This window comes from Epinephelus moara, chromosome 14 (assembly GCF_006386435.1).
Source record: "Epinephelus moara isolate mb chromosome 14, YSFRI_EMoa_1.0, whole genome shotgun sequence".
NCBI classification, from domain to species: Eukaryota; Metazoa; Chordata; class Actinopteri; order Perciformes; family Serranidae; genus Epinephelus; species Epinephelus moara.
The window spans coordinates 22,782,587-22,800,577 of NC_065519.1; the positions used below are offsets into that span (position 1 = coordinate 22,782,587).

A 17,991-nucleotide genomic window follows, 5' to 3' on the forward strand; every position below is an offset into this window, starting at 1 on the left:
TCCATCTATCATAGATGCTGATCCATTCCTTTCGCTCCCGCTCTCTATCTCCCTCGGCATGCCAGATTCCTAAGTCCCCGGCACGATCTCTTTTGGCTCCCAGATGTTCTCCTCTGCTGTCTCCTTTGAAGTTTCGGGAAGAAACAGAATGAATACCCCATTTGCTCATTTTTGTGGTTGTTTTGGGGGGCAGCGTACTGTAAGCCAGGGGTCCCAGGTCACACGCAGACAGGGAAGACAGGATAGAGAGAATGAAACAGAGGAAAAATTAAGTCAAAATGAAGTCATGAAGTATGTCCCAGAAGTCTTGGAGGGAGCTTTAATAAGAGAAATGCTTTGAATTCCTCCAGAGTGTTATTGTTCTCAGTTTAGACACTTGGCTAGATGTTTCAGCTGCATTCCTCTCTTACTGGCCACGACGTATGCTTTCTTAGACAGGAATGATATATCACCTGGAGACAACAGCCCCTGAAAGACGACGCTGTCCTTTTTATTTCAGAGTGAATGGGTCAGTTGTCGGCTTGCAGCGTGGGGAAAAGCCATATAGTGTTATAAGAGTCTCCTGTGTCTCTTGTTGAGTATGTGGTAATGATGTCATGGAAGCCCAGTTTGTATTTAGGGGTGTACTGCTACCATTGGTCAGTTTATAGCTGGTTACAGAATGCACTGTTGACTGAGAGGGAGCATTGCTACTTCATTTTCTTTATTACTTTTATAGATGATGCCAACATGACCACATTATGATGGCGACACACAGTTCTGTTTTAGTAAGCCTTGCTAGATTTACTTCAGGTATCCCTATTATCCTATTGTGGGCCCATTCTGCCCCCACATCACTGTTACCATACTTGTATCAGCCTCACTTGATGTAGTGACTGGTACAGTATCAACTGATAATCAGCACAGTGCTTTGTCAAAGAACTAGTGGTGACGAAGGCCGACTGTTGCATCACCCCATGCCTATGTCTTGGTCAGAAAGTTGCACTTGAACACAACGCAAAGACTGCAGCCTACGGCCAACTAGCACATACGTTCTGCACCTGTGTGAGAGGAAATAACTCTCCATACCAGCAGGCGGTGGTAGTTTGTATTCATCATTCAAAAAGGGAAATCGTGAGACCGACAGGACAGATTCTAGACGCTAGCTGATGTTGAAAGAACAAATTATATTTACTGTGCACATCTGAAAAAACAACACAAACAATTACAAACCATTTCTGCTAAAGAGCTCAAAGGCTAACAATATAATCTCGCACCCTCTTCACTGAAGCTGTTTGCTTGCTTTGCTCACTTCTGTTTCTCCTCTTGTGCACTGAACTGCCAATTAGAGTTATGTCACTCACTCACTGAAGGGCTCCGCCATCTCCAACACCGATTCAAATGCTGAATCGGTGAATAAACAGCAGACAAGGCTCGACTAGTGGCAGTGGTGCAGGATACACCGCAAAAACTAGGGCAGCAGATGCCCCTCGACGGCCGAATGTTGGCTTGGTGTGTCAGGGCACTTATTCAAATACAGACTCATGATGTGCTGTGTCTGGTTGTTTTATGTCTGTAAATGTATACACATTTCAGCACAACTGACGACATTATATAGCTGGGTATTATTTATTATTACACTCCAAGGACTTTATGTCACTGCTGTGGCAATAAGGGATGAGATTATGCCTGTGTGTGTAATGTGTGTGTCTGTTTGTATGTGATGGAGGTCTGACGTTATGTAGGGCATAAATGCCAGTGCATCCCATCTCAGTGGGAGCCGAAGCCTGCAGGAGCCAGAGTCTTTAAAAGTCACATGCTGAGGATTCCTGGGTCATAATGAGATCCAGATCAACCAGTAGAGGCTGCAGTCAGCTCCATCCCTCTGGTTCTGATGATGAGGTGGCATGAAGAAAAAACATTGCACAGTGCACTTTTGTTAGAATTTAAAACTAAGATAATCTAGGAATGTCCTTTCTGATAGAGAATCTGATGAGATCTGACAGAGGTGGTCAAAATGTAAAAGACTGTATGAGAGACAAGAAGTGACTTGTTGAGTAAAGTTAAGCTGTTTGCTCCAATCAGTTTGGTTGCGCAGGTCCCATAAGAAGCTCATGGAAACTGAGGAGAAGTTTATCCTTCAGCCAGCATAGTGTGGTTTGTGCACCTCTGGCGAGGACTTACGGATAAATCTCTATCAGTAAAGCAATCTCAGGTTCAACAAGCCAACTGAAGGCCGTTTGCTGTGGCCTGAGTCTGACCCATACTGTAGTGCTGGCATGACTCTGTATAATTGTGCTGGCAGCCCCTCCCTCACTGTGAGTTTCACAGCTAATGGAATTCCACAAGCCGTTTGTCTCCCCATCTGTCATTGCTGGGCAGCTTCCCTCTCTGTGACTCTCCCCGTCTGCGAGGCTGGGAGGCTTCCCAAGGAGCCAGATCAGGGATCCCCAGGGCCTAAAGTAACCACCACACCCACAGGAGCCTTGGCTTCCCCTAACTCTACCTCCCTGGGTCATCAAGGTCATCATGATGTCACTGTCACGTGCTGTCTTCACCCTGCCTTCTATTCCACCTCTATCCATGGGAGTCAACACGTCCTCATACCTAAATGAGAAAATAAGTCGTTTACCAATGACTCCCACAACAACATATATGACCGCTGGGGAGTACCAGCAACAGGCGCTATTTATTGTTGTGAAATGGTCGCAGTTTTCAACACGTGGTTAACATTGTGACACAGTTGCGGTTTGGTTAGGTTTAGGCAACAAAGCTACTTGGTGAAGTTTAAAAAAAGATTATGGTTTGGGTTGAAATAAGTTAATTTGTTACATGACTTAAAATTCATGTGTGTAGGATTTAGTGGCATCTAGTGGTGAGGTTGCAACACTGCAACAAACTGAAACTTCTCCAGTGTGCCAAGCGTATTGGGGAACTACAGTGGCTGATGTGAAAATGCAAAAAGACAAATGTCCCTATCTAGAGCCACTGTTTGATTTGTCCGTTCTGGGCTACTCTAGACACACCATGGCAACTCAGTGGTAGAGGGCCTGCTCTGTATGGAGATAAAAGTGGCTCATTGTTTGGTAACAAAAAACACAACAATTTTTATTTTTTGGTTAAAACAAAGTTACGAATATCATGTTCCATTTCTGCCGATATATCCCCCTGAATCCTACACACTGGCCTTTAAGTTTGTTTCATAAATATGTAACATAACGTGATACTTAACCACGTAACCATGTATGTGATTCAAAATATCTCTGCAATATCTTTTGGTTACTCAAGGGACACGAACAGCAGCTTCCTAATAAAAGTCCTGTGTTTGTTTGACCCACCAATCCTCCTCACATCCTTATGCACACTTTGTTGTTCTTTATTCTACTTCAAATGATTTCCTACATTGCTCCCGTCATAATTACTACAGCCAGTAGAGGTCGCCGCCTAACAATAATCATAAACATGGGTCGTAAAAAGCTGTTGGCACAGACGACCTATAGGGCAGTTTTTAGGGGAGGAGGGTCTGGTGCGAGTTGTCTGTTCTTCATGAGGTTTAGATCAAAAACGTCGGATGAGGCAAAGAAGGAGGGGGCCCACAGAGCTCCACAGATCTTCCCACATGAACTCATACCCCCCAAATTTCCCAACTATTCCCAAGACAATATATCTGACATCCAACGAGGGGCCAAAGCCTGCACTTATTACTTTTTTATTAACGCTGATCAAACATGAATACTTGTTAATGACCAACAAAAACCAGAGACGCAATGACTTTGCCTTAGAAGTAGGCAGCGAGAGAACAGATGCATTGGAACAGCTCCACAGCAGCTCCTCATGGTGATTAGATAGAGACGTCACATATCTTTGACAGCATTTGATTCATTGATGTTGACTTGGTGTTATCCCTATACAACTAGAATGATGGAATCTATTAGCTGGGCAGCAGTGTGGCTAATCAGTGCAGAGGAGTCCTAACCACTGCGAGCAATAAATCCCAGTTGAAGGCAGATGGATATGAAGTTTGTGTTGCATTTGTTAATTGGATACAAGCAAAGTTAAGCACATTTTTATTGGGAATGTACCGTGGCATGCCTTCTTTTGGAACTAGCCCAGGTGGTTAATATTCCACAGTGAATTGGAGATTATAGAGGAATGTGGGTCTGTTTTAAATGTGTGTTTGATGCGGCTTCCATTGCCATCAGCATCTTGGAGAAGGGCGTTAAGCAAAATTGTCGAACTACAAACACAGATGTAAAGTGCATACTTTCGTGAATCGAAACAATGAAAAGTATGTTTTGAGTAAAGATTTAATGTTGCAGAAAAATGAAATAATCCCCTAATCAAAGCCTTTGTGTTGCCTCACATGTGCCATGGGATGGTAATAGCAATATGATACGGCTACATGCCTGAGATTGTTAATGATCAAGCAAATATCTCATAGTTTGGACAGTGGTTTTGTGTCTATGTCCGTATCAGCAGGAGGTTGTTGATATTACTCCCATGTGTCCTAACTGATTAGCCTTTGCCTCACAAGCAGGGACACAATATTTGCAGGGCATGTGATATGGACCGTGCCAGAATGGCAAATGTGGCGCGTGCCAAAGAGACATTCTGCTTTGAAAGCAAATGACTTCCCTTTAAGCTGTTTGCTCCAATCAAGCATTGGCTCAAAGGCCAAGAAGAGATGGCTTTGCCATCTTAGAGAATGAAAAGACCTGAAACCCACTGTGGTGATTAAAGAGCTCTGTTTGCTCCTGGTTTTCTCTCGGCGGCACCAGTTTGTCCCGTGGCGGCGTGTCAGAAAGTAAATTGCTGGAAAGGGTCCTGAGGAGGACTTGGCTTTGGTGTTCGTTTTTTTTCCTATAGAGTGGCCCCCAATGGAGTGGAAAGGAAGACTGTCTCCTGTTGCGGTCCTGTGGATGGCATCAGTCCCTCCTCCATCCTCCGTCTCCCACGCGCTCTCAAGTTTTCCAGTCAGTTAGGAGGAGAAGCCCAACACTGAGGTTGCCTCCCAGGCCAGTCCCAGGGGAAGCTGGTGAAGGGCTCAGAGCCCTGTGATTGATGGACCAGACCTCTCAATCGTCTTAGAAGAACAGCCTCCGGGCAGGGTGGTCTACGGAGTGATTGTACCGAATTAGCAATTAAAGATTTCTGTACAGCTGAGGAACCCATCTGAATATAAACCCTCTCTGTTCTCAGCCTCCTGCCTCGTTCTCCTTTTACTTTCTCTCTCATTTTGCATAAGCTGTCCTTTCATTTGAATACCCTCAGCAGTGCCCTGTGAGGAGCAAATTTTACTTTCATGTTTAGAAGAGAGATTTATTCAGATTAAAATGAGGACAGCACCGTTTATCAAGAAGCTCCAAGGAATCTAAATTACACTTTCAGGTCAGGGAATTTAAGCAAATATTACTGAACAGTTGCCAGTGGAATGCACAACACAATTGAATGGAGACGGACAATAAATTAGTGAGGGGTGACAAAGTCTTTTGTTGAACAGGGCTAAATGGATACACAACAATCAGAAGCTTCTGTTTGTACCCTCAGTGGACACAGACCAGTCTGGGTCTACAGTCTTTGTAACCAAGGGTGACACTAATGATGCGCAGCTTGAGCTCACTCTTGCAAGCCACTGCCTGTGCAACTCCATGTTTTCTACACAAATGAGTATAGAAACAAGCATGAGAACGGACACATAATTAAATCCTCTACCGTAACTCTCAGCTTTTTGTACGCTAATGAAAATGACATGGCCAAGTTATCACTGATTTTTAGGCCTGGAGCTTATCATCTTTTCATCTGGTGAATGTTCAGAAGACATGGTTCTGATTAGAGACGTTCCAATACCATTTTTTCCTACCAGATACCATTCCTGATACCCGAACTTGCAAATTGGCTGATACTGAGTACCAATCCGATACTACTGCATTAAAAAAAAAGAGCTGTATATTACTGTGTGAATGTGAAATTATTGCTATCATTGTTGTATGGCTTGGCTCAGGTCAAATCCTAAAACATGGACAAATACATACAGAGAATTAATGCCATTGAAATTGCCATCTTGCTGACATTTTGCTAACGGCTAATGTTACACTATTTACCTGAAATCACTTATTCTTCACGGCTCTGAAACAGTGATTGCCACAGCGTGAAAGAGGAATTGATTTCCCAGAAAAAATGCTATTTTTATCCTGCTGCGATACTAAATAGTGTATTAAATTACATGGCATCAGATCAGTGCATAGACTTGCATACTCACTGATACCTGATCCAGCATTTTAGTCAGTATCGGAGGCATTTCCAAAACTGCTATCCATATCGGAACGACTCTTGTTCTGATTTGCTGGTACAGTAGGATTCAGACACAACTCAGTGATTTATCAAACATTGGTGCAAAAGTACAAAATTAAAGAATTAATCAGCAAAAGACAACCAGTATCTAGGATGGCTGTTGTCAACCTCTGCATGAGTTTCAGCACCTGCAAACTAATCTCCCCGAGTGAACAATAAAGATGTACTGAACTGAACTCTGATGACAAGCATGTTTAGGTCCAGGGCGCAAATGAGGAAATGTTGAGTACAAGCTGCCAAGTCAGATCCTATGTGCAAATAAAGTTTTATGAACACATACTGTAAATGTGTCTGTTATGTGTGGAAACATGCCAACTTTACATCACTGTTTAATGTCTGAGTGGTACTTCTTACATAAGTAGGTCTTTAAGCTGCTCAAGACTTTTACAACGTCTCAATCTTTTTTCTCAAACCATTTTAAGACAGGCAGAGTTTTCAAATGAGCTGTCTCTCAGACTCATGTTGAAGTTGTTACTGACTGCCGAGGTCCTCACCTCCCTGCTAATAAGCTTTATTGAGACACCCGGACCTCCCCCACTGGGCTTCCCTTGGCATGTGCGCCCTGCTGTCACTCAGACCAGACTTTCCCTGATCCCGTCGCTGCAGGAGGGCGTGCCCACCGCCCTACCACAACAGCTCATTACTCAGAAACTTTGAAAGGGGGATTAGGAGGGTGCGGAGGAAGATGAGGAGGTGGGCAGACGGGAACAGGGGCGTCGCTTTGACACAGTTCCCCTATTTTCCCCCGTTGCCCCCTTCATGCTGATGACCCACTTCTGCTTTGTCAACCCTCAGGTACATTGACCCTGCCTGGTCCACTGGATCACAGCAGGACCAAAACATAACTCAGCTTCCAGGACCGTGTTCCCAAAGCCTCCATGTGGCACACATTCCAGTCACTCCTGGGAAAGTGACACAAACCCATGACTGATTGCTGGGTTGTGTATTGGTTGTGTATTGGTGTACGAATTGAAAGATTTTTTTTTCTGGCCATTGGTTTGGACCTCAACCCATACGTTACCTAATTCCTTCCAGTTACCGACTTCAAAAATTAATGACTGAATTTCTGAAAGAAGTCATAACAATGGAGATTCATTGTGTTTTTGCTATTGCTTCTAATGTCTGGTGGCGTAGGTGGCTGATGTGATCTTTTCTGGTCCTGCCTCCCCCACAGTCAGGCGTCCAGATAGCTTTTCTACATCAGACTGGAGCTCCTTTTCAGTCACACATATCAACACTCTAGTTTTCTGGAGTTGTGGTCACAAACTCAGAGCAACTTTTCTCTCTTTCCCAGCGCACTTTGCCAGGGGAAGAGATGTGTTTTCTTTGCTGGCAAGGCTGTGACCGTAGTTTCTTGCATGCGTCACCTCTGTTCTCAACCCTTCGTCGCTGTGGCAGCAAGTTCAAAGCGGCGCTGTACTTTGGTAAAATCGTATTTTTTCTGGCCATGGTGTAAACCCAAAGATTGTCATCACTGTCATTTGTTCCTGTTTTCGGTGAGTGGGAAATGTTGGATACTATAATTTCTCTCTGCGTTTACTCTCATTTTATGATGATGCAAGTTGAAATGAATGTGAAGTTGTAACCCACCTTAATATATATATATATTTCACAGTGGTGTGTAGGATTTAGTGGCATCTAGCAGTGAGGTTGCAGATTGAAACCAACAGAAAACCCCTCCATTTCCAAGCGTGTTGGAGAACTTATTGTGGCCTTTAGCTAATGTAAAACCATGAAAGGCCCTCTCTAAAGCCAGTGTTTGGTTTATCCATTCTGGGCTACTGTAGAAACATCGAGGACTCTGTGGAACAGCACCCTCTCCGTATATAGACATGAAGGGCTCATTTTAAGCAAAGAAAACACAATTCTTACTTGGGTGTGGTCCTAGCAAGAGGGCTGGGAGTAGGGGCATAGGAATTAGGGAAAGGGCAATTGCCCCTCCACTTCATGCCTCTGTCCCACATTTGTTTCAAGTCACGTCATCTCTGCTGGAGTGATCCTATCACAGGATGATCTCTAGTCCATTTTTGCTTATAGACTCCTTTAAATACACACTGGTCCTTGAAAACATCAAGCCCTGTTTCATATTTTGGGAAAGTAAAATGCCTATACATGTTCATGAATTTGAAAACCCTGCTTTAGCTGAGACATAACAAACTTGGTTGTATATATGCCACTAAATATTTTTGGGAAATGTTGGCAGAAACAGCATTTTTCCGATGTGTTTATGTGCTAGAAGTGCAGAACAGAATCATGGCTGTCATGATTAGGAAGCAATATAAAGTTATACCATTATTGCTGTAAACTGTCTGATTTGTGACCGTAATCTGAAGAGACTGTAACAGTGAGAAACAGTTCCGTCATGCTAATAAGCACGTCGTTATTCTTAGAGCTTCCCTCACCCAAACACACATTTTTCCCTCCAGAATCAGAGATTGGATCATCTCCTTTCAGCATGATGTGAAGAAAAATTCCTCATCTCAGTTTATGTCATGGAAAGATCTGCTACCAATAATCCCCCTGTCTCTGTTTAGAAACTTATAGAACCACATAAACACCAGCTCTTTCCCTCTTTCAAACACACAGACGCACACACTCAAACACAAACAGAGCCATGTGATAGTCACATTGACCTCGCTGTACATTTAATGGAGCATGCTGGGGCTTGACTGCGTGCCGAATGAGTAATGACATAATGTCACTATAGCCACAGTGGGTTATTTACTGCAGCACTCCTGTGAACCTCTAATGTACACACCTGAAGCACACACACACCATGTGATTTTTATTGCTTTGGCAAAACAAGCAAAAAGAAGTTTTGAGCCAATAACTGTCCTGTGAGCCATACATTCATCGTCATTCCTAGCGTGCACAGCTGAAGTATTAGTCTCTTGTTTAAGTAGATTCGCACTGTGGTTGATGATAAAGGTCAGGGCTGTCATGTAGGCTTCCTCAACATATTTATGATGTAAGCACTTCCTTCATCTGTCCCTAGGGGTTGAGGAGAGTTATAGGTAATATGATTACAAATGACGTCGAGTGTTATCCTTACATTCTGCTGGATGGCAGTGCTGTCTTAAAAATGCGGTTGATGGGGATCCATTTCCATACACTCACTTTGGAGTCCCACGAGGCCCAGCTGTGGGTCCCCTCATTTTTCCTCTCGCCAAGACGTTCTCACATCTGTAAGTTATATGGCCCCCTCCTTAGGCCCAGTTCCTCTTCTCCCTCTGTGATGAATGCAATGCTTTGTGACAGAGAGGCTAGGCAGTGTAAGATCATTTCTGCTCTTCTAAAGCTGTGCTTTCTCTTTCTGTTTTTCAGCATATGCAGTGATTGCAAATGGACAGGTGGAATGTCCCAAAGGTTTTAAGAGGATGAATCTCACACACTGTCAAGGTAAGATATAAAATATGTTGAAGAATATTAATGTAGTTTTCTGAATGTAAAACAGAAACATAGCTTATATTAAATATAATGACATAGATGTGATAATAAATTACTGCCCATATGTTTCCATGCTTACATGGACCCCTGAGGACTTCTAAGCAAGTATTCCTTGCTGTACGTCTGGCCCTTATGGGAACCAGGTCAAAACTACAATTAGCCTTGCTCCAGGGTCAGAGTTCAGCAGCCAATAAGCACCTGGGGCTGCTGTTTTAATTGGCCTTTGGGGTTCTGAGTGGAGAGTGGTACGGCAGGCTGCGATTATGGTAAATGTGGCTCTCTGAGTATTTGGAAGGGAGCTTTAGTTGCAGATCTGTTTGTCGCTCAGCTACCCTATTTATGCCAGCCGAGGAAAACCTGTAAACCTGCCAGCTCAACCAGCCATCTGTATGTAAAAACAAACTCTTCCTGAGCATACACTGGGTTTTCCTCTATTGCAGCCTCCCAGAGGTGTCTAGTTGTCAGCTGGCTGGTAGTTCATGAAGTCGAAGCCACCCACGGTGTCAACTCTGTAGACAATCTTCCACTGGAGAATTCAGACTATTTATATTTGTTGCTGGTGTTAGTATACATCACTGGCGTTAGTCGGCATGAACAAATAAACCACAGCTGAAAAACACAGGAAAAATGCACTGTTTAATCTGTGAACAATGCAGCTGACGAGCACGCCTTCAATAACAAAATGCTGCTTAGCTGACAGTCTGCTTAAGCTGTGTCAATGACTTGATTAATGGTGTCATAATCCAAAGGGCAATGCTTACTGAAGCCTATGGAGTGCAACAACATAACGGTCCAATGAACAGCTTTGACCACATCTATGTAAGGCCTCATCCACTGGTTCAGCAGGTTCAACATGTTTTCTGATCCGCATAGCACTGTACTATTGGCCCATTGATGTTTTCAGGTAATGATTGAGCTGGGAAACATATTTTAATAAAAACAAAGACCTGTGGACAAGGACACACTTATTTTCCAATAGTGTGTCAACTAGCCAACACATGTGGAAATTTATCTTTCTATTATTCATGCTTTTCTTTTGTGATTGTTTCAAGATGTTCCTCTCTTTCAGTTGCTCATTTCTTGAGTTCCAAAAAAGCAAAGCTGACAGTTACCCACAATATTTACTGGAGCGCTTTATAGTCTCTGTCCCGTTCAGCTGCCGCTCCATTCCCAAAAATTATTTCTAATTTCAGGTCTCGCAGACACTGCCAAGGAGGCAAAAACCTGCTTTTTCTGGGATTTTGTCATTATTATCAGGATGGTGTCCAGCCTGCCAAACTGGGGCTCCTAGTCTGAGCTGTTTGCAGCGTATTTTATTGGAACAGAGCAGAGCTTGTCTCATATTCGGTAATAGGCCTGATTTACTGCTTGCAGTTCCCTGACCCTTCAGTGACGTCTACGATGTGATAAGATGCCCCATCAGAGCCACACGCAGCTCTCTGACTTCAGTGAAGATCCCTTATCTACAGAAGCTGTTTTTCAGAATCTAGGTCAGCTGAATTGGCCGTTTGTAACTGTGCTTGTTAGATGAAAGGCGCACATAGATGCGTGTGCAGTGAGTCTGTTGTGGGTGGTAAACCAGTGCTGGGAGCAGGTCGTATTACTCATACACCACTTCAAAGAAGAGATGATGGAAGTCTTACATAACTCTTTTGACATTTTGGATCAACTTAATAAAAAACTACTAACAATCTTTAAACACTGACATTTGACATTCATCATATTGAATGCTGCCTGGGTCAACGGGCCGAGACCTCGAAATATTAGGTTATGTAGCAGGAATTTGCCTGTGAAAACTTACTTTTTTCCAGTAATGGCTGCTTTGGCTGCATTTTGAGAATGTGCATCCCCTCTTTTCATAGTTTCTTAATGGATGTATTTCTGGCCCCATAACTTATGTCTGGTTTGAGACTTCCAAAGCAGTCACAAGGTACTCCCTGTATCCATAACAGCCAATACATATTGAGAGAGTAAAGCTGCCAGTTTCCCTTACAGTACCCATAAATAAGTCTGCTGGTGTTTATGTGAGTATTGATTTTTTCCAGAAGTTAAGAGTGGCCAAGGTCAAGTAAGGTCACAGCAGACTGGCTGACACTGTATGCAGTTTGGATTCATTGCAGTCATTATTATTAGACCAGGGGTCGACAACCTTTACTATCAAAAGAGCCATTTTTGGCCAAGAAAAACTGTCTGGAGCTGCAAAAGTTATTTTAGCGTTATAATGAAGGTAACACAGAGTATGAAGAATAGAATATTGCTGCGGAAACACTGTGCCCACCCTCCAGTCTCCCCCGAAGTTGCCCTGGTGAATAGGCGCCTTCATTTTGAACTGCGAAACCCTTTTAGCATTGTCTACAGTGTTAGCACCTCTAGCCATGCTGACGCTGCTAACAGTGGTAACAGAGCTACCAATGGTAACATAGTCAACAATAATAAAGGGGTTTTATGGCTCAGTATTGAGCCGCTTACTCACTGAAGGGCGAGCTGGGGGGAAACTGGTAGGCGGGCGCAATGTTTCCACAGCAGCGCTGTTGGGTCAGGATGGTGTTAGTAGTGGTAATGCCCAGATGAGCTGCACTGCTAATGCAACTATCTCACACCAGACCCAAGTGGTGCACAGTGCAGTAAACTATAGAGTAGCAAAATTAACCTCTAGACCAACATGTGTAACTGGTCAGAGATATTCTTCGGGGTTGATTGATAATCGGTTAACCATTGACATCCCTAGTCAGCACACTTAAATTGTCCATTTTTCTCCAAGATGTTTCCTTTTTTGTAATTTTTAAATCCATAGCTAGCATTGCTAGATCAAATCACGCCTAGACACTGCTATTGAGGTTCAACAAAAGGAAGAGGCGCACATTTTAGTTGACCAAATATTGGAGGAAAAAAAAAGTCTTTGGTTTATAGGCTACACATTTTTACAACTGGATAATGTAAGAATCACTTTAGGTCTGCAACAATGGTAAATTAAAATTAAAAAGCTAAAAAATAACTGTTATTCATTTTCATATATTTTTTTGTCAAAGCCACAGGGAGCCACTGGAGAGGGGCTGAAGAGCAGCATGTGGCTCCAGAGCCGCAGGTTGCCTACCCCTGCATAAGACAATAAAAACAACCACAATAAAAGCTGTCGATGGACACACACAAGGACTATTTGTTAGATTCAAAATAGATTAGTGCTGTTCATGACAGGTTGTCACGGAAGTCAGTTTCAATCCCAATCAACCCACCAGCAGACTGTAACAATAGCACTAATCTGGGACTCAACCGAACCATGGATTAAAGACCCCATGTGATGAAGGCTGAGCCCAACACTGACCTGAACTCTGACCAGATAGCATGCTGCTTAAACTAAACCTGAGCCCTCACAGTACCTGCGTACAGCATATTGTTGTTCCTAGCTCTGTATATCAGCACAAGACATCTGTGGTCTGCTTCATTGTCTTCACAGTATGTGCCTCATTCTTGCTCATCCAAACAGGTCGCTTCTGCTAACAGGCTTGTTTACATTGTCATAACAGAGATGCTGGAGGCTTCGGCATTATAAGGCCAGCCTTAGCTTCTAAAAGAGATAGAAAAGTTTAAAGAGAGAGAGGGAGCACAAAGGGCAACAGAGATAGAAAAGAAGAGAACATTGAGGCATTTGTTGGATTTGCTTCAGTCCGCAGAATCTATCAGCCTCAATCCCTTATAAACTCACTTTTTCCAGCAGGAAGCAAAACAACAAAACAAGAGCAGATTAATTAGAATTGGGAAAATCTGTGGTGGCAGGCTGTCGGGTTGCAGTCGTCAAAGCAATGGGAAAAGACCTAATGATGTACTCTTTGTTTAACACGGTAGAACAACAAACTTCGCCTGGTCCCAGTGTGATCGCATGACTAAGCGCCTGAAATATGTCCCCCTATGCTCCTGGCTGGCACACTAACTGGCTTGCTTGCCTCCATTTGGCTTAGTGACTCAGGAGCTGTTGGAGCAATAAGCAAACTCCACTGGCCACTGTATCACTCCAGCACATGGTTCAGGCCAGACGGAGGGAAAAACCTCTTTAACTTTCACTCATTGACGTAAGTGAAGGACGCCGTGACCTTATTGGACACTGTAAAGGAAAGATGCTAAGGAAGATTATACTGTACAACATTCCTCTGTTTCCTCTGTGCTACTGTCTGTATTTCAAAGGAAAGGTCACCACAGCCCAGAGACTTTATTACATGGAAATAGAATTAAAAGAAAGGACATTGAATTGTTTTCCATGGTCATTGGACTAGTACAAAAGAAAACAATTGTTGTTAGTTGTTAGTTGGACAACACACAGTGGGGCCCTAATGTGTGTCACACCCACGAGTTTGAGAACTGCCCTATTCTTACACCTACTTTCTTTTCTTTAACAGAAAAATATAACCATACACTAATCCAAGAGTCTCTCTTTCACCTGCCTGATCTTAACCTTATTTCCTTGTTAGCTCATCATAAAACATACTTTATTCAACTCGACAGAAACACAATAAAACTCACCAAATCATCTTAGTTAGTACACTTAGAAAAGTGTTACCTGGACCTCCCTGGTTGAGTATAACCTTTCCTGTCTGGGGAGGTTGTGTGTGGTTGACTCACCGCCAGGCCACTGCTGTTGCGTCGCACAACCAGCTCGCTCGGACTTGGTTCCCATTGGCCAGCTCGGTTTTTGAAGTGGTTGTTTAAAGGTAAAGGTGTATATACATCGACAGTAAGTAGTGGTGTGTGACGAACGCTTTCTCAGTCTCTTTTGTCTGTAAAGTGTCTTGCCTCTGGCATCTTCCTCATGACATCCCCGAGCCAACCTGGTTGGTGCCACTAATGGCAGCTAATGAGTCAATGCCACCAATCCCCAACTGACTCTGCCTCCTACCACCTGCCCAAACCACACCCACATCTACAAGACACTCACTAAAATACCAATGAGGCTTTCATAAAAGTCATCTAGTTAGTCAGTCCACTATTCAAACAATTACCAATTCTGGTTTTGGTTGAAATAAACCCTTAATTCACCGAGTAAGATGTGAAAATTTGCTTATCTGAACGCTGTTTATCCCTGTGAGCCAATGAGCAGCTGCTCTCACTCGTTCTTCAGAGGCAGCTCCAGTACATCGTGTTTCGACGAACATGCAATTAATGGCAACAAAAGAAACGGAGATAACGGATGCGGCAATTTAAAAAAGAAAATGGATTGCTTAGACCTCGCCTCAGTGAATTCAACACTTCAACATGAAGGTTTTCATGGAAGTTAGCCAGCTACAACGGTTGCAGTAGCCACGGTACACATAAAAATGGCCGCCACTCTGATTATCCCGCTACCTTGATTTGAATAAGAATGTGTGTCTGCTTTGCAGTGGTCAAATTTATTATATACTGTATGTTTCCCTCATGTCATCACCCCTCCTTGCTTTCACACAATTGTGAAACCCGAAAGTTTCCCTATTTCATCACCTTCCAGCAGCTGGTGGTTTTGACAGCATGATCTATTGAAATATTTTGTCACCCTTCAAGGTGTAAATGATTTCTAAAGCCTTACATCATCTCTGCTGGTCTGCAAGCCTGAAGCATACTCCATGTGAAATGCAGTACACCCAAGCTGATATTTGCACCAAGTTTGGTTGAGGGGTTCATTCTGAGTTCAAAATTGTCATAGGAACAACATGACTTCATGATATTTCCATAATGAAAATGTACTAGATACTCCATGACTGACGTACTGCATATTTCACAGACATCAATGAGTGCCTGTTGCCCGGACTCTGTAAGAACGCCGAATGTCTCAACACCAGAGGAAGCTACAGGTGCACGTGTAAACCAGGCTTCATGTTAGACGCTGACAGGAGCCACTGTGTCTGTAAGTAACACCCCTTTTTTCTTTCAATCATAACACATGATTTTTGGCTGTGGCCGCTCTCTCATGTATTGTATTAAAATAAAATGGACGTATCAATTTCTCTCCCCAGCGGACAAGGCTGTGTCTGACCAAAGGGCGTTCTGCTATCGATCAGTGTCAGCAGGCACATGCTCCCTGCCGCTTGCTCAACACATCACCAAGCAGATCTGCTGCTGCAGCCGAGTGGGCAAGGCCTGGGGCCCTGAGTGTGATCGCTGTCCTTTGCCAGGATCAGGTACAGCCACCAAAAGTTACCGTGCTGTCCCATGTGTCCCAGAATTCTTCTCTACACTGATTAAATCCAAGACATATCTCCTGGTCCATCTGCTCGCTCAACCTTCCATTCCCGTTTTTACTGTATTTGCTGGAAACCTATTTGCTGGGTTAATCGCTTTTGCAGATATGAAATGTCACATGTAATCTTATGTAAGCGCTAGCAATGGTAGTGGAAGCACATGCAAAGGATATTTACCACTCAGTCACCATTCTGCTCTTTGCCAGGCTTGTAAAGCACTTCAAAATAACCAAATGTGTTTGGAGTGGAAAAGGACCAAAAACAAAACAGTTTTCATATTTTGGAGGCTGCATAATAGTGGGAGTTAGTCTTGTGTTATCACTCCAACCCTCAGAGAGAAACCCCACTAATAGACCGGCAGAGCTTCACAGCAGAAATAAACAGCTTGGCCAAGTGAAACATGGGAAGTAGTTGTCATCTTTTTTTATTTTTTTTCCCATACCGATCTAATCTTCAAAGTCTTTGAGAGAAACAGGCTGGTTTTATGGAGTGTCTGTACTGGCCAGTGATTCATGGGGATTGTCATAGATCAGATATCACAGACACAGACCTCCATGGTGCTGCTCAGCCAGGACTGACACAGTACACAGACACACAGCCTCTGATTATTTCGGACGCTGGCTTTTGTATGGCCTGACAAGCTGTTCGAGCCATGTTCTGAACAAAGCAGCCAGGCCCATTACTTGTGACTTGGTAACAGGAGCCCGTTGACTATCATACCATATTTACTGCAGCTCCTCTGATGTGGCTCCTGATCATATACAGCCCCATTTCCCTCCACTTTAAATTCATCATTCAGTAGCCTATCGTATCCACGTTTCCTGCATTTACACAAGCATTTACAGCGACCACATATCTGTCATTACTCATATCTCTATTCCAGACTCTTTTGGCGTAGAGTTGCTGGTTTCAGGTCAGGTAGGGGACACGGTGCTTCTCACTTGTAATGGATTCACCATTGCTGAGGTTTGTTGGGCTCCGACACAAAGAGGTGCAGTCTCCCTCCTTTTATCTAGCCAGCCAATCCTCTATTAGCCTCTCACTCACACGCCTCTACACCAAAGAGTTCAAAGGTCAGTCAGTATTACATGATCCTCTACTTCCCCCACTGGCATGGCCGTGTCTGTTTGAGTGTGCAGATATCCCCCAAAATCCCCTTGCTGGTAGCCCTCTGTGACAGCTGTCACTGGCCTGCCAGCTACCTAGCTCTTAGGCAATAGCCGAAACCTGACCCCTTGCTCGCAGCACACAGTAACGCACAGCATGCTCAACATAACAATATTACACGGATGGCTTATGTTATTGCTATATGAATATCAGACAGAAATATGAGCCACTATTACGCTCTGGCTCACTGTTCGCTGCTGCGTGTTTCCTACCCCTGCAGACCATTTCAAGGAGATCTGCCCAGCTGGTCACGGGTATACCTACTCACGCTCTGATGTGCAGATCTCTCTCAGACAGCTGGAGGATGATGATCTGCAGAGCACAGGAGTGTCATTGGAGGAGCAGAGTCCCACTTACCCTCAGCCTCCATCCTCTGAGCCCTCACTGTCACTGCCTAGCAGGCCACATTACCCCAGCTACCCACAGACGCCACAAGTGCCCCAATACCCCGAGTACCCTGAGACACCTCAAGCACCCCGCGAACCTCTGACTCCACAGCAGCCACAGCAGCCTCTGACACCTGAACAGCCAGAAGGTGAGACTAATATGTTTGTGTTTACTCTGAATAGTAAAGAATAGTTGCTGCTGAATGCTCTGCACTTATTATGCACTTAGGCCTTGGAGTTATCCAAACATGGACCACACTTCTACCACAACCCACGGCATAAACAATGCAGGGCAGCTGAGTGATACACAATAGGATTTTATTTTCTACAGGATACACATGGATTAGCTTCTTTTTTGTGAGAATCCAAACATCAACAGGATGTTTTCATCTCCATAAATAAATGCTAAGTTGATCCAACGTTGAACATATTGGGAGCGCTCTTGTCCCCCCCATCCA

The 17,991-nt window shown here is 43.8% G+C and overlaps 1 protein-coding gene across 2 annotated transcripts in view; it reads left to right on the forward strand.

Annotated features, from left to right (window-relative positions):
- LOC126401239 (latent-transforming growth factor beta-binding protein 2-like) overlaps positions 1–17,991 on the forward strand; it is a 103,113-nt gene that overhangs the window by 47,615 nt on the left and 37,507 nt on the right. For both annotated transcript variants that reach the window (XR_007571051.1, XM_050062360.1), the window contains exons 9-12: positions 9,655–9,729; positions 15,524–15,646; positions 15,756–15,920; positions 17,368–17,682. Coding sequence is in view for 1 of the 2 variants with exons in the window: in XM_050062360.1 (XP_049918317.1) it covers positions 9,655–9,729; positions 15,524–15,646; positions 15,756–15,920; positions 17,368–17,682 (678 nt within the window). In the remaining variant the exon portion in view is untranslated. The remainder of the gene's footprint in view (positions 1–9,654; positions 9,730–15,523; positions 15,647–15,755; positions 15,921–17,367; positions 17,683–17,991) is intronic.